Source organism: Salmo trutta, chromosome 19, assembly GCF_901001165.1.
Source record: "Salmo trutta chromosome 19, fSalTru1.1, whole genome shotgun sequence".
Lineage (NCBI taxonomy): Eukaryota > Metazoa > Chordata > Actinopteri > Salmoniformes > Salmonidae > Salmo > Salmo trutta.
Genome location: NC_042975.1, coordinates 47742797 through 47765887, shown reverse-complemented (window position 1 = coordinate 47765887; position 23091 = coordinate 47742797). Strand labels below are relative to the sequence as shown.

Here is a 23091-nt window from a genome sequence, read left to right as displayed (position 1 = left end):
TAGTAAGGAGGATAACATGCCTCGTTAACGTCGAGGATAACACGTCTCATTGGTTACGAGGATAACATGTCTCTGAGGACAACACGACTTTAGATGATATGAGGATAACATGTCTCATCAGTGGAGTTTGATGTATAACGTTATTATGAATGGAAAGAAGATAACTATTTCCAAATATGCAGTTTAAATAGAACTAGTGTAAACCCCTGTATGAATAGAACACTGGTGTAGATGAGGAATTTGGGATGTAACACAAGTGTATAATGGGTTACTAGAGAAAGTAACATAACATTTGTATAATGGGTTATTATGATGATCTGATGAAGTAAGAATAGAGAAATAATAATAATATACAACTAGCACACCCACATGTAGACGTGAGTGGTGACAAAGTATTCTGAGGAATGTTCAAAGTGGTCCCTTTATGGATCATTTCTATGATAAGGTTACAACATTGTACAGGACTTGACTTACACTTAACCAATAAAAGATTTCCTCCGCCCTGGTAATGCCTTTTGCAATAAGCCCTGTTAAATAGAACCAATTAATTTTGAACATGATTTTCTGTTGACTAAACATAAAAGGCTACAATTTATTGTAATCCCGATGGAGTTTTTTTTTATATCCCAAATATCCCAAAGTTCTAAACCAATTCGTGAGTAGGCAAAATGGATACTGCATCTGTTTCCCTGTTATCTCAGGTGCCAGACTTATTATGGACTGAGTGCGACATCTACTGGGGACTGAGACAGTGCAACCCAGTTAATACATATTGATCCCTCCAAAGCATTACATATCAATCTTAAAATAACAGACATTTTAATAAATATTGAAGTAGAAACTGAATATCCAACAGATTGGTAATAAAAATATAGTGTCACTTTTTGAAGGTATACTAAAATGAAAACAATGCCTTCCAATATGGAGAAAGTTATCATGTTTGTTATGTTTTGTTATAACCCTTGCAATAGGGGAAAAAGCAAAATGTGGTTTGAAAGTGATCTGTGTGTATAAGCAGTAGTGATGAGGTATTCCTATTGGAACCAGCAGGGTTTTAGTAGAAGGAAATGGATTATGGAGACTAGTGAAAGTAAGTAAATTAAGTAAATAATGGTCATTAGCAATCTAATAATGGAATATTTCAGTAATTTGAAGGAGTAAGACAGAGGGATTGCGGGACACCGTAGCATCTGATATGACTGAGTATAAATGTGTCTGAAGTATATTTCTGTATACGCATGGGTTTATTAAGACTTTCTGCCCAAGATGCAGTAAACTCGATTAAATTAAGCATTTTTAGTACTGATTAAAGTGTAGCATAGTGAAAACTAAGTACATGTTTATTTTCTTTCTTCCAGGACTGATGGAATGTCCGCTAACAAGTATTTTTTTTTAATGTTTATCAAGGATTCTGTATATCTCCCTTTGAAAGGGCTTCCTGAGGCAGGTGCCTTGGGAGAGCAGTAAAAAGTGCCGCATCCAGCTGTTAAGGGACCTCAAAAATTAAGCAAGGCCTGGCCATTTTGTTTGTGTTTACCCTATGATTTTTGCCACACACATGCCAGCACCCACACACAACCCACCTGTTAATTAATATTTGTTAGTGGTTAATACTCTGTTTGATTTAGAAGTGTGGTTTTCTTTTTTTTCTGGGGGGGGGGATTTTCACGGGCTAGAAAGAATGCTGTACACAAATGAAAGTATCTATTGTCAGAGTTTTGGTTGCACACATGTAAATTCTCTTGATTAGAAGAAATGTACTGAATAACCCAATGTAAACCTGATACACAAAATGTTTGAAATATCTTTGAATAATTTACATTTACGTCATTTAGCAGACGCTCTTATCCAGAGCGACTTACAGTAGTGAATGCATACATTTCATACATTTTTTTCTGTGCTGGCCCCCCGTGGGAATCGAACCCACAACCCTGGCGTTGCAAACACCATGCTCTACCAACTGAGCTACAGGGAAGGCAATAATGTCTGTGGTACAGGAAAACAAACACTCACTTAAATCAAATATAAATAAATTAGAATCAATAAAATGGTATTATCTCTTGATAACTCCATAAAGAAATAATTGCATCCCATAAGGTAATGGTAAAGTAGACTAGAGACAGCTCTCTCCCTCTGTCCTTCTCGTGGTCTGAATCACACAAAGGACTGTTGATAAATTATAAACTTCTTCTTAATTATTTGTTTTTACATAGCCCATAAAAAAAACTATGTCTCCTATCTTCCTAGTAAGGGTGATCTGGCCTCACCAGGAAGTCAGAACAGAGGTCAGAGGTCAGTCAGCCCTATTAACCTGTAACAGGCAGTGTTGTTTTTTTTGGATGTGTGTCCAAAGGGGGAATTACCAGTCTCCTGGGGCCCTTTGGTAAATATGCAAATAGTTTTTTTTTCGCATGCCTGCCTGGATGACAGTCACCATGGATGATAGTCACTAAATTAATAGACATTTTCCCCCACCTCAAGTGATATATGTGTATTGCTGTTGTTGTTTTCTTTTCTTTGTTTTTGTCCTGCTTCAATAACAAATCTCACCAGATTGGGTCTGCTGGATGGTCGGGATTTCTCCCTGAAGATTAGCCCTCTAACTCCCTGACCTGTAACTCCGCAGTGAGATCGCCAAGATGATAGGGGAGTATAAGCCAATTTGGGAGGGAAATGGTTTCAACTGTGTGTTGTTATTCTCTAAGACATTTGTCTTAGAAGTCTGGATTTCCTGAGTTACAAATGCCCTAAACCAAACTGTTGTTCTGGTCTGTCCTCTATCGAGGTAATGGCGGAGATGGTGTCTAGATGCATGGAAGATAATTCGGCCGATGAACAGTGTGATCCTCAACACCCCCTCTAACCGGCTGAAATTGGTGAAAATGGCGTTCAGTATGGTCCTTCACCACTTCTACCGTGAGACCTGAGTCCAAGCCAGCAACCTGTACACATCAGTCGACGCTATCAACTGCCTTTTCTCTCATGTTTTTTCTCTCAGGAGCGACATGGGGTGATGTGGGGTGAGCATGGAGAGAGATCCAGTCCAAACTTCTCTCATGTTGCTGGTGTACTGGTAGGATAATGGACAAAGACATAATGGACTGTAAAGGACAGTGGCGGCTCAGGTGAGAGACATTATCAAGGGCCATCCACTTTGAACATGTGCCATTAAAAGGACAAACTGAAACACTATCTGAAGAAGAACATGAAGAAACGGCAGGAAAGGAAGAATGAGTGCCCGTAATTGATTTAGGCTTGTCCAAAATTGTTTATTTGGGGTATTGGGTTGATTGTGGAGGTTTGCACACTGCAAAATGTTGTAATTTAGACTAACAATGCATTGAAATACCAATCTGTCATTACCACAAGTGATGAGAAAAGTGAGGGTCTTAAATTAAAGTGACAGATCCAACGTGAAGCACTAAGGACTGTCATTCTAAATTTGGGTTGGATAATATATCAATAATTATGATTATGATTTGGAAAGGCAAAACTTCTAGAGACAGAGCTGTGCCTTAAAAACGTGAGGAGAGACACTAGATTGTTACAAGCTAAGCCCAAGCTACAATCTCATTCTTAGCAAGGTTGGTGTGAAACTGTTATAACGTGATCTCTCTCTCTCTTCCCTGTGAAATGTTATTAACATGCTGTAAGGCGATGTGCCTCTCTGGCTGATAAGATTTCAGCAGCTATCTTGCTTTCTACCCCTCCAGAGGATGGTGAAACAGTTAGATGCCAACTCTGGATGAGCCCCCATTTCCTCCGGTTCTTTTCCTTTTAGCAAGTTGAGAGTAAGGTCATCTAAACCCTTAACCTGTTTACATTATGTTGAACACTGAGCTGATGAGTTCAAGTTAAACAACTGGGTTTTATGTTTTGACTAGGTGGATGTCCCAGGGACAGTTAGTGAAAACATAGGTCAATGCAACCCGAGAAATATGGAAACAATGGTTAACATCAAGATATTTATTCACCTCTGAATCTACAGATCCGCTGTGTATTTTTGATACTCACTCCCATTAATAAAATATAACCTTTATTATGATTATACTATTACCATACTAAGTGGATTGTACAACCCAGAATGAAGGGTTTGAAATGATGAAGTGTCTGTTTTGTATTTGTGTTGATTTCCCTTACTTTAATAGAGTATAGAATATTTTGATATAGAAGCTAGAATGGAATGGTTATCACACATAGTGATAAGAGGATGGAATGTAATGGGAATATTAATGTTTGGTTTTCTTATAACCAATTTCTGTGTTCTATTCATGTGCTGTTCTAATAACAATTTTATATGTTCTTGCAAGTGGCTGACTGTACAAATAGCACCTATCAGTACCTGCAATTTGGCAGTACGACCAAACGTTGTTTTGAGAACAAACGACCGTGTTTTGAGAACAAATGAAAGATATCTCAGTTTCAAGGTCTCAGCTTAGAGTGGAGAAGCCTCGTGAGGTATTGGTCTGTCACATGTTATGAAACAGTATTGGTCGATCACATGAATGAAACAACATGGTAATGATTCATTAATTATGCTAAATCATGCAAATATAACTTGTCTGTGTATAGCCGTACATAAGACAACTGCTGGGACTACCCCAGGGGACCTTCTGACAGACATGTGTACTATGGTGCATTGAGTTGGTTGGAACCTCTACAGCACGCTGACAATAAACAATGATTAATTTAAGATTGACTTCGAGTGTCCCTGTGTAAGAATTTTCCACAACATTCCCAACCTTTCAGGGCCAGTAGAGTCGAGGCGGCTCCAGGTGGCAGCATTCACTTTCAGTCCCTTCACCAAAACTCAAAATTTGCTTAATCCTGCCAATGACGTATTGGCATCAGTCTTTACTATGGCCACTCAAGATGGCACTACCCATACCACTAAAAAAAAATCCTAATCCTAAAAAAAATAGCAATGTTTCTATGTTAAAGGCACATGTTTAGTGGATTGAATACATCTCTTTGCTTAGCTTTAGTTCCTAAAGTCTTTCCATTCCACTTTTAAGTAACATTCTGTCTTATGTAAACATACCAAACATAATATCATACTAATTTGAGTGTCCCAGATTTACTTTTACTATGTTACGTCTAGTCTCTGAGAACAGGCTGAGTGATGGCTTGCTTGAGGTAATGTTAAAGTTAGCTTAAAGGTTTGAGTTAGCTAGCTAGCTTAATTTACTTTATTTATCGCAATGTAAGACATGACCAGTACAATAATCCTCAATTAATATTGCAATGATGTCCTATGATGCAATTGTTTTTTTTGTTTGTTACAGCAGTGGTTTTGGCTACAGGAGCAACGGAGAAAAGATTCCTCAACAAACGGGACTTTCATAAAGAGTTCTGCTTTAAAGGTCCACTCTGTGCTATGCTGAAGATGTTAGCTTCAACCTCTGTGACGTCTTCATCTTTGACATTTACATAATAATGGTGGCATATACAGTACCCACTGATTCATGAAGAATATCACAAAAAATGTATCATGAGTTTGGTTGAACTGTCTATCCCATTATATAACCTAGAATATAAGATTGCCTTTAAAAGACGGAAGTCTGACATGTCTTTAATTAAACATGTCTGAGTATGATGTCTCCTCTCCTTTTGGAACCATGATGATTTCTCTGTATAAATAAAACATGCCAACCCCCCTGACCTGGGAAGTGCAATAAGGAAACTTCTGACCTGGAAAACTACTAACCATAATCTAAAACGGACCCTAACCTTAACCAAGCCCTTAAACCTGACACTAACCTTAATCCTAACACTCATTTTAACACATTTTTTAACTAAATACCATTTTGCAGGTCAGGAGTGTCTGTATAGTCCCCCCCCCCCCGACCTTCAATCAGATCCTGCTGCTGCTTTGGTGTTTGTAGATCCGACTGACAACACCATATGTATGCAGTATGGCCAACACAGAAGGGATACAGAGAAAAGGGTATTTCAGAGCTGGCGTTATTCAAGGACTACAGAAAGGAAATGCTTCAAATTCAGTTAATGAGTTTCTCAGCCCTAGTAAAGAACACATTTTCATCTTAAAATTCAGTTAACGAGTTTATCGAGTTTGAGTTTATCATCAGCACTAGTAAAGAACACACTTTCATTGATAACTATAGTTCAGCAAACTATTTTTCAGACACATGATCATGTTCAGTGCCAGAACGACATAATCACATGATCATGAAACTTGGTTAAAACGCACACCTTTATCGCTGTCTCTATTTGTCTAAAAACTGAAGTGGTGCATAGTCTTGTGTGTCATCCCCCAAATGCTTCTTCAGAAATGGCACAACTTTAAAAAGGTTGATGTGGAAATCTCTGGAGTCATCGTCAGACTCCTGTTGGACGTCGTTGTTACCATCAGGGCACAGATTTACAGTGCCCCAGCTGATCAATCCAACCTTTGAAGAATGGAAGAGGTGTCAGTACTAATTCATGTACATCAACTGTAGATTACAAAGACCCCAGAGGTTTCCAAATACATTTGACATAAATAAATATGTAAAATCCCATGTACATAAAAGGATAGAGCAAAAAGTATGAGGGAAATGCACAAAATGTTGCCACTTTCTTACTGCTCCCCTCTGAAGGTAGTGTCTAGTACCTATTTATCTGCTCTAAATAAATGTCTCTCACCTGGATTGTGCGATAATCATCATAGTTCTTAAACAGAGCACCACCGGAGTCACCTGTGTACACACACACACACAAAAGGAAGTGGTAATGTAAGACCAAGTAATGGGACCCTTTTCCTTTAGAAAATTACAACACTACTGTTTTAAAACTAGAGATTTTCTCAATCCATAGAAAACAAAATATACAAACTTAGACAGTGAGTGGATCAGACAATGTTCCATTATATATTAAACATACCTTTGCAGGCAACATGATCTCTAGTAGGTTGACGTCCACCCGAGCACAGGAAGTTTTCAGTGACAACATCCTTCAGATTATCTGGTGTTATGCCATCTACCTTAGTAGCCAATTCAATACAAGTTTCCCTCTGCACGAGAGAAAAAAATGAGAGGGACACATACACTACCGCTCAAAAGTTTCTGCAGATTTTTTTATGGAATATCTATATAGGCGTATAGAGACCCATTATCAGCAACCATCACTCCTGTCTTCCAATGGCACTCATTAGAAAACCATTTTGAAATTATGTTAGCACAGCTGAAAACTGTTGTTCTTATTAAAGAAGCAATAAAACTGGCCTTTAGACTAGTTGAGTATCTGGAGCATCAGCATTTGTTGGTTCGATTACAGGCTCAAAATGGCCAGAAACAAAGAACTTTCTTCTGAAACTCGTCAGTCTATTCTTGTTCTGAGAAATGAAGGCTATTCCATGCGAGAAATTGCCAAGAAACTGAAGATCTCATACAGCGCTGTGTACAACTCCCTTCACAGAACAGCGCAAACTGGCTCTAACCAGAATAGAAAGAGGAGTGGGAGGCCCCGGTGCACAACTGAGCAAGAGGACAAGTACATTAGAGTGAAAAGTGTCTAGTTTTAGAAACAGAAGCCTCACAAGTCCTCAACTGGCAGCTTCATTAAATAGTACCCGCAAAACACCAGTCTCAACGTCAACAGTGAAGAGGCGACTCCGGGATGCTGGCCTTCTAGGCAGAGTTGCAAAGAAAAGCTATATCTCATCAGACTGGCCAATAAAAATAAAAGATTAAGATGGGCAAAAGAACACAAACACGGAACAGAGGAACTCTGCCTGGAAGGCCAGCATCCCGGAGTCGCCTCTTCACTGTTGACGTTGAGACTGGTGGGTCTGTCTGTCTGTGTGGTCAGACATCATACAAGCACTCACCTGATCCTGGAGCTTAAGCTTGGCATCGCTCCGCTGATCCCTATTATTTTCCCTGTCCTTATCATGTGACATGAAACTGACTTCTTCAATTGGATTTTTTAACAAGAGCTCTTCTGCAAGGAGAGAAATACATGAGACGAGGTAACGTACGGTGCCCAATTTAACCTTTCTATATCAGGCTATGCGTATCTTGATGAATAGGCTGTGTGCTGCAATTGCACCTTGTTGCTTGCAGGTGATTCCCTCTCCCGCCAATCTTAATGCACCACTTGTTTCCTTGGTGCAAGGGATGCAAATTGGTCTGAGGAAGACAGTAAAGTAAGAATTCATGAAAGAAACTGTGTTTCACACATTACTCCAAACAGCTGGATTATTTAGATTAAGATACATTTTTAAAAACTTCATCACTGTGTTCATTCTTGTTCCTTCTGCATCATAACACTTACAGGGGTCAAATTATTGTCTCCCTTGGTAAAGATGAGCAAAAAAAAGACTATAAAATAAATGATACCAATCCTGAGCTATATTGTATGCAATTTGTGTGAACATCATAGTATTTTCTACTAATACATTTGCTCAGAGAAAGAGATTTTGTTCAACAAGTAAATCTCAAAAAGATAACCAAGTTGGTCTAAGATCCCTCCCAATGTACCCCCAATCTCATAAAACATTTTAGAAAAAGGCTCAGTGTAGTTATCCTCACAAGAGGAGGGTGCTGGAGTATTGTAAACAGGGGTGCCAATAATTTATACCCCTATCGTTAAAAAAACGAACAAATATATATATTACTTATTTTCCAACAAAATCTCTTTCTCTGAGCAATTGTTTTAGTAAAAAAAAAAAATCCCCAACTTATTTTAGCATGCAATATAGCTCAGTATTTGTACGACTTATTTCATAGTCTTTTTTGCTCGTCTTTATCAAGGGTGCCAATCATTTTGCACCTGACTGTATGGGTCTTACCTTGTGTTGATAGAGATATCCACGTCACTCTTCAATTCGATGAGAGCTACGTCATAATCATAGAACTCCTTTATCCCCTCTTTCTCTTTGGCTTTGATATCATACTTAGGGTGTAATATTAGGCGTGATCCCGTTAGAACTGTTAGGCGACAGGACCAGAGTATAAATTAGCAAACCTATTTCATAGAATAGCACCGGTTCAAATAAATGTCGCATCCTGACATTTATGGCAATGATGATAATCACCTGAAAAAACAAGATGTACTAGTTTTAAAAAAAACTTTGGGTGGAAGTGGAAATGTTTTTAGAGGAGTGGCTGGTTGTACCTTGATTTTTGCCAATCGTAACCTTGATTTTATCTGCCGTGTCTGTGAACTTGAAGCAGTGAGCAGCAGACAAGATGAAGCGGGGAGTGACCAGAGATCCCATGCATTTACCATAACTTCCATCCTCATGCTGACGGGATCAGGAGAGAGAGGTTGAACAGAAATACTGTCAATGACAACATGCAAGCATTTGCATCAATATCTAATTAAAAGGTCAACAATACGTCAATCTTTGTGTGCACTGGGATGGGACAGGATACAGTTTGGGAGGTTTGTCAGCCATAATGTCGTTTATCACTCTCCCAAAGCACAAACAACCTGAGAAATTGCATTGCAGAAACACACCACGAGTGACGATTGAATTCCAGCCTAAAATGAAAGACGAGGTCTGCTGGCTAGCTATCCAATTCATTTCTAATTGGAATTCAAACTAATTTAGTACAGCTGTCATGTATTGCATTGGTAATGATACCTTAACGCAGTGCACTGCACACTAAATCAAATGTGATCATGAAGAAAGGCCACTGGTGCATTGATGAATAATCATGCATTAAAAATTGTTTCCATTTAGACAAATGAGGCATGAGTAATTACCGGGATGCTAATCCTTGCCATCCAGGGATATCTTACACGTATGGTGTCTGCGGTGTCATGATCGTAGTTTCTATGGAGCCCGCATAGACCCACAACCTTGCCTTCATCTACATAGAGGAGAGAGGTGGCTCAACACACTGATACAAAGACACTAAAATATAGCACTCTCCGAAGGAACAAAGTCCATGCAGAGACACACTGCCATATTTGCTGGTCAAATTAGAAGGACTCACCAATTATTTTATCAAAGGTTTCTTCCAATTCTGCACCATCCTTTAGTTTAAAGTAGTGGTGCTCATTATCCCGTTTTGTCACAAGTGGCTGGATATCTTCATCAAAGATTTCATTTCCAACACCAAAAACATAGATATCTAAAAAACAAAACAAGAGGAAGTGCCCAAAAAACTAGGCATTAGAACATTCACATACTTAGGTAATAGACCTAGGAGTTCCGGTTCCGTTGGCATATTGAAACGCGTGGCTTTCTTTTGCAAAATAACTATGAATTAACGGACATGCTGAGCAGACCGCCCGCGATGCGTGCACAAGTGTTGCAAAAAATGTATTCAATCATTTCCTCCAAACTGCTGCTTGTAGCCAGGCCCTATACTATAGCTTGGTACTAATAAAGAAGATTGGCCAATGTTCCCTCTAAAAAACAACAACGATAAAGATATGTGTTCCTATTTGTTTTAAAAAGAATCTCCGGCTGTTGATGGTAGGTGCACCCGATTCAGCTGCACTGCGTTCCGGGCTGGCGAACTTTTACAATTTTTAACTATTTCATGTGTCTGAAGGTACAAAATCTGCGAGCAAATAAAATGCACTATAGTCCTACAGCTGGCCAATCGGATGGCTCAGATTACAGTGCATACAGTAACATAGCAGGCATGAAAGAAAGCTACAGTAAAGTTGATACTGAGATATTTAAATGTTTAAAACCCTGACTAGAGAGAGACTGTCAACGAATACTGCAAAGAGATGCTGTTTTTATAAGCGAGTTCATGTTTATGTTCTTACTCAGCACTGTCAACACTTTGTATTCAACACTTTTATAAGCCATAAAATGCTCGGCGCTACAACAAGCACCGCAGCAGAAATGAATGAGAAGGAAAGTGTATCTATAAGCTTGCGTTGTTGTTATTATTAGCGCCTTGGGTATTTCTTAGTATTGAGGAAAATGTCACTTTCTCTGTTCGTAGGAGTAACATGATTTTGCATTGAGGCAGAAATAATGTAGTGCCACTCGAGTTTCGGCATCAGCTGGAAGACGGTGTCCCTTTTTGGTCAGTGGAGGGAAGGGGGAGAAGAGGGATGTTGAGAGGCGGACCCTCAGTCTGCTGCTCTCTCCCTCCACGGAGACCGACCATCAGATGCAGGCACCATCAGCCCAGTAAAATACAAATAAAAAGCGAATTATTTAAATGTAAGCTCACTCACCTGCGCCTCACAGGTATTGCAACAACATATCTATTACCGGTGTGATCATATAGCCCTACCTCAAACGTTTAAATATCATTTAAAACAACAATGCATTGGCAGGACAATTCAAGCAAATCCAATATGCGGTGATAATGTATTGGGCTTATAGCTTACTGCACAAACCTCATTGCTACAGTACTGTTTTTAATTGGTTAATGTTGCACAGGCTTACGTTTTTTAAGTCATGTAAAAAGCTAAATCTGAGCGGTAGATCTCGGCTTGCATTTTGACTCAGAAAGTGATCTTGACTCAGAAAAGGTTGGGGACCACTGTTCTAGAGTTTTCCCTGTTAACACTATCAACGCTTCCCTTTACTGTGGCAACTGTGATCGAATCAACGCACTATTAGCCACTTCCAATGCAACAAACACAATGAAACTACTTGGCCACTGTTAAAACTGTAACTTAAAGCGGGTACAGCCTCAGTCTTCACAATAAACGCGCGCACTGGAAGTTGCACAGAATTTTCACAATGTTCAAGTTTGCGCTCAGCAGACGTGAAATTTGCTCAGTGTTCTAAAAAGAGGAGAGGGAACATTTTGCTTGAGGTGCTGCAGTTCCTGCCTCTCCCATCTACTCATTGGTTTTTACGAGCATATGGGTGATAGAAAGGTGAAAGAGGTAAAACTAAAAACCAGCTAGGTTTCCCCTTTTATCTCTGGATGAACTATTGGAGTAGAGAACACGATTTTGGGACTCAAAACGGGTCAATATTCTACAAAGATCCGGAAAAAAAAGGGCCATATGCATTTCAGGTAAAATAACAACAAATAACATCTCCCAGGACCAATTTGTTAGCAACACCAAGTTAGCTAACTGTCCGTGAATGTTTCGACATCTCCCCAAATTAATATCGTTGGTTCACAGTTGGTTTTCATATTTTAACCTGAGTGTCACGAACACGTCTGGCGGGGATAGACAAAATGGGTTGGTCATCTTATTTTAAAATAATTGTGAACATATAATATCACATTAAGATGTTGTGGGATGTTCACTGTATTACAAGGAACAATATCAGTTCTATTTCGCTCCAACAGCTGGCATATTCTGTTCATACACAATTCACCAGTGGGAACATGGCGGCTCTCAACACCCAACAACAGAAAGAGTTGGCTACTACTATTCGAGAGATTGTTTGTGAGGAAATGACCTTTGTCCTCAACTTGCAATTACAACCAATAAATTAACATATTGCACTGCTCACTTCTAAAGTGGATATCTACGTTTGGAGACAGTGGCCAATGTGACAGATCTGGAAACAGTGCAAACTAAGCTAGATGAGGAAATCAAACTCCCAAAATATAAAACAGAATCACTGAACAATCATTCCTGTAAATTCAATACGCGGGTCACAGGACTTGAAACTGGTTTGGAAGCGGGCAACACAACTTCCTTCATGAACAATATTTTCTATGAACCGATTGGGCAGGAGAAGCTGGGTCCCATGCCGTTGATAAACATTGCTCTTCGCAAAGGTCCTCTTCATGAACGGATCTCGTGTATGATTGTACAAATCCACAGTTTTTAAGTCAAACGGCAAATTGTTCGTCTCGCAGCGGAATCGGGGGCGCTGACGTATGAGAAGAGGATCAGTATCTACCCAGATCTGAGTGCCGAACTGCAGAAACAGAGGGCGACCTACAACGAGGCGAGATCCCCAGCTACGCAAGCTAACCCTGAGATGCGGCTTCAGCCACCCGGAAAAACTCATCTTGACCTTCCAGAATACAACACATGTTTTCCAATGCCAAGGAGGCTCAAGATTTATTCAAGAAACACATCAAGGCCAGTGGCGTGTATTCATGAATGTCAAGAGAAGCCAGGCTTCCACAAATATTTGACCAATACATCTTTTAAAAAAAATCTAAAATAATGTATCTTTCGTCTCTGTTGTGTTTTCAATATTTTCTGTCAACTTGCAAGTGGCTGAATCTCACTGGAGAATCATCCGAGTGAGGGTAACAACGCACCTCTCTCAGTATGTGTAGCCCATGTATCTGATGCTGTCTGAACCAAAAGATTTTAACATGTTGCCTCTTTAGCATTTGATTGATTGATGCCAGCAAGCATTTGGCCTCCCTTGATAAAAGAATTAGCCAATCAGCGTTGTCCCGGTGCACCAAAACGCCCCCCAAGGGAGGCCAGTTTGGATTTGGTTTCAGAGCAATCAAATCACTTCCTATGCAAAACGTGACTGTTTCTGGTCTGTTTGTGTTGATGTCCAGCAATCCCTAGCTTGCTAAATCGGCCCTCTCCAAAGCCATGGATGCAGAGTGTGATTTGGATCTAACCATAAATGAATATGTTGTGCCACTGGCCTGAGACGATTGAAGTTCAATATGTAGCCTAGTAAACTCACATTAACTAGCTAGCTAACTTAGCTGGTTCATTGTCACCCATGTGAGGAAGTCAGGCTAGCAAGCATTTAAGCTAGGTAGCCTATGACAACAAAAACTCTTTATGACAGAGCCATAGACCATTTTGCCAACATGAACGAGAGGATGGCATCAGCGTTCAACTAGACTGCAAGTAGAGTGAATCATCATTTTTTGTTTTACTTGCACACACACACACACACACACACACACACACACACACACACACACACACACACACACACACACACACACACACACACACACACACACACACAGAAATCAGTGCCATGGACAGCCACATGATATTTAGCAACATTGATTGGACTAAATAGTTTTTGGTGTTTTAAACTAAGCATATAGCCTGGTTGATTTGATGTTTAAGTTGAAATGGTGCTGGAATACCGGAGGCAGTGCTCCTGTAGTCTTTGTGCTGACTTGCTGTAACTCCATGGTTCTAAATCAGTAGTTGTTTAGTAAACTGTCAAAAACATTAACTTGCTTGACCATGCTGCAGGTGATATAACTGTTAGTATGCAATATCTGCTTTGTGAACTTCACCGGACAGATGTTGCTCTCTGGTTTTGTGATGAAACAAACGGATGTGTAGTTGAATTTATTCCGCCACTGTGGGACAGTTGTCTTTTTGTTGTCGCTGCCTTATTGTATATCACGGTGGTATATGAACGAAGGGGTTATAGAGCAAACAACGCAATTACTACAACATAGGTTGTAATATAGCTTTTTTTATTTGAAAGAATTTGGAAATGCTGTTAACCGTGTTAGAGCGTTCTCAAGAAACCCTCTTTTCAGACCAGGTAGCTATTACTCTTTCTAAAGTCAAGACAGAACATCATTTACTGATAAGACAGAGCAGAATTTGCCATCCTTTGAGTAAGACATCGACCATTTCTTCTATGGTAATCGTCCCAGTCGTTTACTGGCCAACAAGCTATGCAGTAATGATCAATTAACTGATATAGCAACTATTAAATCTGAAACAGGGGAATTACTATAAGATTACGCCAAGATTCCCTCGCTTCTATAAAGAACTGTACACCTCTGATTGCAAATCTACACCAAGCCAGACTAAGTCCTTTCTAAAAGGAAGCCACCTCGCCGGGAGCCCAATTCTCTCTCAATGAACTCAAAAAGGCATTGGATAGCATGAATAAAGGCACATTTCCTGAACGGGATGGTATTCCTCCTTAGGTCTATTTAACATTTTGGAATCAATTAGGTCGTCTATTGATCTAAATGATTAATACAGCCATTCACAAAAGTTAATTTGGGAGAAATGTGAATACAGGACTAATTTCGCTTCTATTAAAAAAAGTTAGGAATTCCCCCAGTGTTCTCACTATCTTTGATAAACAAATATTAAAGACTGTTTTCTAAAATGTTGTCATCCCGTCTCGAGACTTACTTACCCAAATAGGGCCACATGGACGAAAGTGGTTTGTTATAAAGCGTTCATCCTCAGATAACCTCCTTCGACTATTACATCTCTAAGATACTCCATCAGAAACAACAGCTCCTTGGGCTGTATTATCTCTCCATGCAGAAGAAGCTTTTGATAGACTAGAATGGCCACATCTCTGGCCTGTCTTGAAACATGGAAATCGTCTCCAATTGATGATTAAAATATGCCAATCCCTCAATGGGCTGGGGTTATCTTTGGTTGATTTACTTTTTTTGTACCTGTAACCCCCCCCACACACATTTTTTTTCGACAAAACAAAATAATAAGTTGGTCCCCAAAAAAAGAACATTTATATACATGAGATAATAGCTGACTCGAATGAATTTGAATATTGTACAGTGCCACAAACCATTGATGTTTGATCATCATTCTCGAGCCAACTGTTGTGTGCATGATGTAGACCTGGGTCAGTCTATAGTTAGAAAGACAACTTGTATACAGGGAATGAATAGTTAAGACTAGAATGTCAGGTTGTCGTAGAATGCGGTTCTGTCCTTCAGCTGTTCTCGTCTATTAATGTTCTGTATTATGTCATGCTTCATGTTTTGTGTGGACCCCAGGAAGTGTAGCTGCTGCTTTTGCAACAAACAGCTAATGGGGATCCTAATAAAATACTAATTTCAAGACAACACAAATAACATTGACCTCACCAAGATATTGATCCCTTTTTTCCTTTTCATTCATGTAGACCATTTCCCTGATTTTGGCCACTGTGTCGTCGGGCCTACCCCCCATGTTGAAAGCACCTGTAAGTAAAGACAGTCAAGAGATTATTACTGAGCTGAACAAACAGAAGCTTAAAAAAAGTATTAAAAAATAAGCTGCAATCAATAATGCAAGTCAAATACTTTCCAAACAAATATACAGGACTAGTAGTACTATGATACAGTACCATCTGTGAAAAAGATGAGGACATGGTGGACCTCCTTGAATAAAGTTTCATTTCGTTGTTTTTGGATAGCCATGCGTTCCAGGATGGTTTTAAAAGCAAGGTTGAGATTGGTCCCAACATTTTCTCTCTCTGTGAAAAAGTGCACACACACACAAACACACTATTTGTCAAGTTTATGGATAACTGGATGAGTGTATAGTTTGGGCAATGATGATGGTGTAAATACATGTAAGGTCAATCTATGCTCACCTCCATAACTAAAGTCGTCCAAGTCAGCCAAGACTTGTTCAAGTTTTTTTCTTTTTTCTCCAGAAAAATCTATTATGTTGACAACCTCTAATACGTCAGAAGCGAAGAAAAGGATTTCGTAATTTGGGCTGACTGCGAAGGAGCTGATCTGTGAAAGCACAAGGTGCAGGACAGAATTACATTTAGATGTGTGTCAAGGAATGTGAGTGGAAAGCTGTGGTGAACAATAACTGAAGGCATAGTGTCGGTCATTTTTGTGTGATGTGCCTACATTAAGGGTTAAGAAGACACACTCTGGAACTTTTGCGAATACTGAGTATTTTTTAAACCTCCCGCTTTGGGCTGGATGTGTCAATGTGTAGTTCATAAATACATAATCTATGAGTAGAATTACTGTTTTACCTCAATTCGCCACAAAATAACTGTTTTTCTGGAAGCTGTGCTGTGCCATTTTGCCTCACGTGGGCCAGCCCAATTCGAGTTCAACCAATGAGCTTCAAATCCTCGCCATATACAGTGCATTTGGAAAGTATTCAGACCCCTTGACTTTTTCCACATTTTGTTACGTTACAACCTAATTCTAAAATGGATTAAACACATTTTTCAACTCATCAATCTACACACAATACCCCATACCGTCAAAGCGAAAACAGTTTTTGGGACATTTTTGCAAATGCATTAAAAATAGAAAACAGAAATACCTTATTTACATAAGTATTCAGACCCTTTGCCATGAGACTTGAAATTAAGCTCAGGTGCATCCTGTTTCCATTGATCATCCTTGAGATGTTTCTACAACTTGATTGGCGTCCACCTGTGGTAAATTCAATTGATTGGACATGATTTGGAAAGTCACACATCTGTTTATATAAGGTCCCACAGTTAAAAGTGCATGTAAGAGCAAAAACCGAGGCACAGATCTGGGGAATGGTACCAACAAATATCTGCAGCATTGAAGATCCCCAAGAACACAGTGGTTTCCATCATTCTTAAATGGAAGAAGTTTAGAACCACCAAGACTCTTCATAGAGCTGGCCGCCTTGCCAAACTGAGCTGAACAACAACCCGATGGTCTCTCTGACAGAGCTCCAGAGGTCCTCTGTGGAAATGGGAGAACCTTCCAGAAGGATAACCATCTCTGCAGCACTCCTCTAATCAGGCCTTTATTGTAGAGTGGCCAGATGGAAGCCACTCCTCAGTAACAGACACCTTAAGGTTGCTTGGAGTTTGCCAAAAGGCACCTAAAGGACTCTCAGACCATGAGAAACAAGATTCTCTGGTCTGATGAAACCAAGATTGAACCCTTTAGCCTGAATGCCAAGCGTCACGTCTGGAAGAAACCTGGCACCATCCCTATGGTGAAGCATGGTGGTGGCAGCATCATGCTGTGGGGATGTTTTTCAGCTGCAGGGACTGAGAGACTAGTCAGGATTGAGGGAAAGATGGAGCAAAGTACAGAGAGATCCTTGATGAAAACCTGCTCCAGAGTGCTCAGGACCTCAGACTGGGGTGAAGGTTCACCTTCCAACAGGACAACAACCCTAAGCACACAGCCAAGACAATGCAGGAGTCTCTGAATGTCCTGGAGTGGCCCAGCCAGAGCCCGGACTTGAACCCGATCTAACATATCTGGAGAGACCTGAAAATGGCTGTGCAGCGACGTTCCCCATCCAACCTGGCAGAGCTTGAGAGGATGTGCAGAGAAGAATGGGAGAAACACCCCAAATACAGGTGTGCCAAGCTTGTAGCGTCCTCCCCAAGAAGACTCGAGGCTGTAATCACTGCCAACGGTGCTTCAACAAAGTACTGAGTACAGAGTCTGAATACTTATCTAAATGTGATATTTCAGATGTAATTTTTTATAGATTTACAAAAATGTCTTTTTTTTAAAATTTGCTTTATCATTATGTGGTATTGTGTGTCGATTGATGAGAAAAAAACTATTTTAATACATTTTAGAATAAGGCTGTAACGTAACAAAATATGGAACAAGTCAAGGGGTCTGAATACTTTCTTAATGCACTGTAAGTTACAGCTAGCAAGTGCACACACAGCAGAGCGAGAAAGAGAGAGAGAGCAATGACGTGGTGCACATATCTGCACATAAGTGATGTTGTACGCAATTTCCGGGGACCACTTTTGGCTTGTGAGAGCTACTTTCAGAACTACTGGCTAAAAAGTATACAAAAGTACCAGGGAATCTCTTTAAGGGATCCCCTGCTACAACCTAAATTACTCAGCAACCACATAACATACACTACATGACCAAAGGTATGTAGGCACCTGCTCGTTGAACAAATCTCATTCCAAAATCATGGGCATTAATATGGAGTTGGTTCCCCCGTTGCTGCTATAACAGCCTCCACTCTTCTGGGAAGGCTTTACACTATGTTGTAACATTGCTGCGGGGACATGATTCCATTCAGCCACAAGAACATTAGTGAGGTCAGGCACTGATGTTGGGTGATTAGGCCTGGCTCGCAGTCGGCATTCCAATTCATTCCTAAGGTGTTCGATGGGCTCTGTGCAGGCCAGTCAAGTTCTTCCACACCAATCTCAACAAACCATTGTTGTATGGAGCTTGCTTTGTGCACAGGGGCATTGTAATGCTGAAGCAGGAAAGGGCCTTCCCCAAACTGTTGCAACAAAGTTGGAAGAACAGAGTTGTCTAGAATGTCTAGAGTGTTAGGATTTCCTTTCACTGGAACTAAGGGGCCTTGCCTGAACCATGAAAAACAACCCCAGACCATTATTCCTTCTCTACCAAATGTAACAGTTGGCACTATGCATTGGGGTAGGTAGTGTTCTCCTGGCATCCGCCAAACCCAGATTTGTCCGTCGGACTGCCAGATGGTGAAGCGTGATTCATCACTCCAGGGAACGAGTTTCCACTGCTCCAGAGTCCAATGGCGGCGAGCTTTACATCACTCCAGTCGACGCGTGGCATTGCGCATGGTGATCTTAGGCTTGTGTGCGGCTGGTCAGCCATGGAAACCCATTTCATGATGCTTCCGATGAACAGTTATTGTGCTGACGTTGCTTCCAGAGGCAGTTTATAACTCACAGTGAGCGTTGCAACCGAGGACAGACAATTTTTACACACTACGCACTTCAGCGGTCCGGTTCTGTGAGATTGTGTGCCCTACCACTTCATGGCTGAGCTGTTGTTGCTCCTAGACGTTTCCACTTCACAATAACAGCACTTACAGTTGACCGGGGTAGGTCTAGCAGGGCAGATATTTGACAAACTGACTCGTTGGAAAGGTGGCATACCTATGACAGGGCCATGTTGAAAGTCACTGAGCTCTTCAGTACTGCCATTCTACTGCCAGTGTTTGTCTATGGAGATTGCATGGCGGTGTGCTCGATTTTATACACCTGTCAGCAACGGGTGTGGCTGAAATAGCCAAATCCATTTATATATATAGTTGTACCTTGTGAGTATCTGTGACATACCTTTGTGATAAGTTTCTTGACAGCATTTCTTGCTTTGTTAAACTGATCCTCCACAATGCTGTCAGAGATGTCCATAGCAATGTATATGTTAAGCTTTCCAGCTTTATCGACCGTGATCTTCTTTCCTTCCTGGTCTGTGTCATCTGAAAGGCACCAGCAGGATATCTTACTTTGACAATCACAGGTGGAAGAGGATGTGTGTGAGGAATGGTGCCGCAAGGAAAATATGTGAAAGGTTTGGCAAATATGTTACACAGTTATGGTGATATTGACAACAGAATAAAGACTTGATTAACATTACATATCGGTTGTTATGGAGAGACCTACCGATGGGCGCTGCCAACTGAAGGCTCTCTCTGATAGCACTGCCGAATGCCTCTGTGATCTCCAGTGCAGTGTCATACGTGTGCTTGTCTGCAACAAGAACAAAAGAACCAGACAAACACAGGGTTAAATCTCTCTCGCAGTCTATGAAGTTGGACTGTACGTGACAATCTTTAGGTATATTTGATCAATGGAATATTGGTGACTGTGTGTTGTGCTGCTTGCAAAGGTGTCATTGTTTAGGATGTCTTCATGGGTCCTTACAGTAACATTTAGGCTCAGTCCCAGTCCATTGGCCATTCTCTTTACATATACGCTGCTTTGACCCCACCAAATGTAAGCCCTCGTCACAGTGGTATGTCACTTTGTCGTCTATGCCAAAACTTGACCCAGACCTACTAGCACCGGCCGGAATCCCAGGGTCAGCACAACTCTCTCCACCTCCTGCTGTAAGACAATGTGGGAGAATGTCAGCGGGACACAGAGAGGGAGGGTGTGAGAGAGGCAGAAAGGTCACAGCGTGACGTACTGTACCGTAAGCTGTGAGGCTGAGCGTCATTTCTAACGGGTCAGTGCGACCAAAAAAAGAGGGTCCTAAGGAGGAAGAGAGCGGCGGAGGCAGACAGATGATAGTTTGTTACTCACAGTCATGTCTGCAAATGGGTGTTCCCCCACTCCACTTCCCATTGGGTTGGCACACACGGGAGGATGAGCCACGTAATGTGTATCCAGAATAGCACTCATATGTGGTCTTATTGTTGACAAAATACTGCATTTGTAAAGGAAAGACAGAACCACTTTCCAAAACCAAGGGGTTTGGGCATTCAACCACTAAAAGGAAAAAACAAATGGAGGAAGCAGTGTTTAAGTAGCGTTTAGCTTATTTCAAATATAGTTTTTATTAAAAATACCATTGCGAGGAATTGTTACTCACTCTTGCACTTTTGAACAGGCCTTATATGGGGAGCTGGTGACCAAGTTCCACTTCTCTGGCACAAGCGAGTTAAAGCTGGATAGGGATAGTACTCGTCTGGACAGTGGTATATCAGCATACTGCCATACTCAAGCTTCTTGGTAAGAGTGTAATGACCTCCTTCCATGCCCACATTCTCCTCTTTACAGAAGACTTCACACAGAACACTGACACCTGTGAGGTCAGTGCAGGAAGATGTTCATGTATTTTACACATAGGGATGACTGGGCCCAGGTTGGGAATCTGGCTACAATACCAGAAAACGTCAGAGTTTTGTCAAATCAAAATTCTTCATAGTATACAGAAGCCTAATGGATGGAGTCGAAGCTGAAGATGTTTGTGTGTGTGTGTGTGTGTGTGTGTGTGTGTGTGTGTGTGTAAGTACCCATATGGATTCTAATACCCCAATAATCATTGCTGTTACTCATGACATTCAATAATTGTTATATGATCACCCCAAACGTAAAATCCCACTTTGAATAATACCCAGTCAAAAAGTATTGACGGTAAATCTCGATCAAATACAACACGTTTGTTAAAGAAAGTGCCTCTTGTATATATTTATTTTGATTACATGTGTTTCCTTTTTCCAGCCCCTGTTATATCATCCAGAATACAGGACAACTTGGGAAAATGTGCAACAAACGTTTCTAAAAGATAACTAAAGACAACAGCATTTTGAACGTAAGAGCCATGTCAGCGCACTTACCCATATAAAGAGGACATATCAGCAGCGCTGCGCACAAACTCCGGCAATCAGACAAAATCATGGTGAATCACAGGTCCAATAGTAATACAATCTGCAAAAGGGTGTATATTTATACACAGATGGTAGGACGGATAAGGGGGAGCACACTGTCACTGGTTAACCTCAAGTCAAATAAAAGATCAATGACCCACGCAACAAAAGACATACACTCACAAACATTTTTTCTCTATATTGAGCCTGCGACTAACTAACCGAATGATCTATTCACTTTATTACATTAAACATTATTTCTATTTTCATAAGCAACTCATCGTCGGGACTGCTTTTCTCACAAGCAGTGTGCGTTCAAGTAAATAAAGCCTTGGCTCTGGATCTGTATGCGAGTCATTCCTGTAACGATTTCAGGATGTTCATTATCTCTACATGCAGTCTGTCTGAGATATGGTTGAGGAAGTATTCTCTTCCTCTCAAACTTCAGACACAACTGTGGCTAGAGGACAGTCGTAGTTATTATGTTGGAAAGATTGACCGGACTATTGAAGTTTACTGTGGGTTACAGTGTTGCAACAGCCAAGACGGGGAACTGCCTTAACTCCTCAACAGATATTACAAGGGCTTTGGCTGGGTGATGTCACACAGAGTACTCTAAACAGCCCTATTCGATGTCAGGACAGCTCAAGGTCACTATTACACTGAACAAAAATCTAAACGCAACAATGCAATAATTTCAAAGATTTTACTGAGTTACAGTTCATCTCAGGAAATCAGTCAATTGAAATAAATTCATTAGGCCCTCATCTATGGATTTCACGACTGGAAATTAAAAGCAACTGGCCACGATATTTCTGTGCATTAAAATTGCCATTGATAAAATGCAATTGTGTTCGTTGTCCGTAGCTTATGCCTGCCCATACCATCACCCCAAATCCACCATGGGGCACTCTGTTCACAACGTTGACATTAGCGAACCACTCGCCCATATGACGCCATACACGTGGTCTGTGGTTGTAAGGCCATGGTAGACAGCGGTTCTGGTTGACATTCCTGCAATCAGCATGACAATTGCACACTCCTTCAAAACTTGAGACATCTGTGGCATTGTGTTGTGTGACAAAACTGCACATTTTAGAGTGGCCTTTTATTGTCCCCAGCACAAGGTGCACCTGTGTAATAACCGTGCTGTTTAATCAGCTTTTTGATATGCCACACCTGTCAGGTGGATGGATTATCTTGTCAAAGGAGACGTGCTCACTAACAGGGATTAAACAGATTTATGCACAACATTTGAGAGAAATAAGCTTTTTGCGCATATGAAACATTTCTGGGATCTTTTATTTCAGCCCATGAAACATGTGACCAACACTTTACAAGTTGCGTTTTATATTTTTTGTTCAGTGTATATCGTCTTACATTATCATAGGCTATAAATCATCCTGC

The 23091-nt window shown here is 40.6% G+C and overlaps 1 protein-coding gene and 1 long non-coding RNA gene across 2 annotated transcripts; one reads left to right on the top strand and one right to left on the bottom strand.

The window, feature by feature from the left end:
• Positions 1–2760: 2760 nt before the first annotated feature.
• LOC115154835 (uncharacterized) lies at positions 2761–3835 on the top strand. Its single transcript, XR_003867955.1, has 2 exons — positions 2761–2876; positions 2999–3835. It is a non-coding gene; the product is annotated as an uncharacterized LOC115154835 (long non-coding RNA).
• A 2111-nt stretch (positions 3836–5946) lies between these two features.
• Positions 5947–21760, bottom strand: LOC115154834 (complement factor B). Its single transcript, XM_029701478.1, has 18 exons — positions 21655–21760; positions 20907–21119; positions 20618–20803; positions 20237–20419; positions 19976–20062; positions 19649–19791; positions 16193–16340; positions 15944–16072; positions 15702–15797; positions 9945–10082; positions 9712–9818; positions 9118–9247; positions 8792–8930; positions 8050–8129; positions 7829–7941; positions 6883–7012; positions 6646–6698; positions 5947–6410 (listed from the first exon to the last, which is right to left on the bottom strand). The coding sequence occupies exons 1-18, from the start codon at positions 21713–21715 to the stop codon at positions 6228–6230; spliced, it is 2319 nt and encodes a 772-aa protein (XP_029557338.1). The 5' UTR covers positions 21716–21760; the 3' UTR covers positions 5947–6227.
• Positions 21761–23091: the final 1331 nt, after the last annotated feature.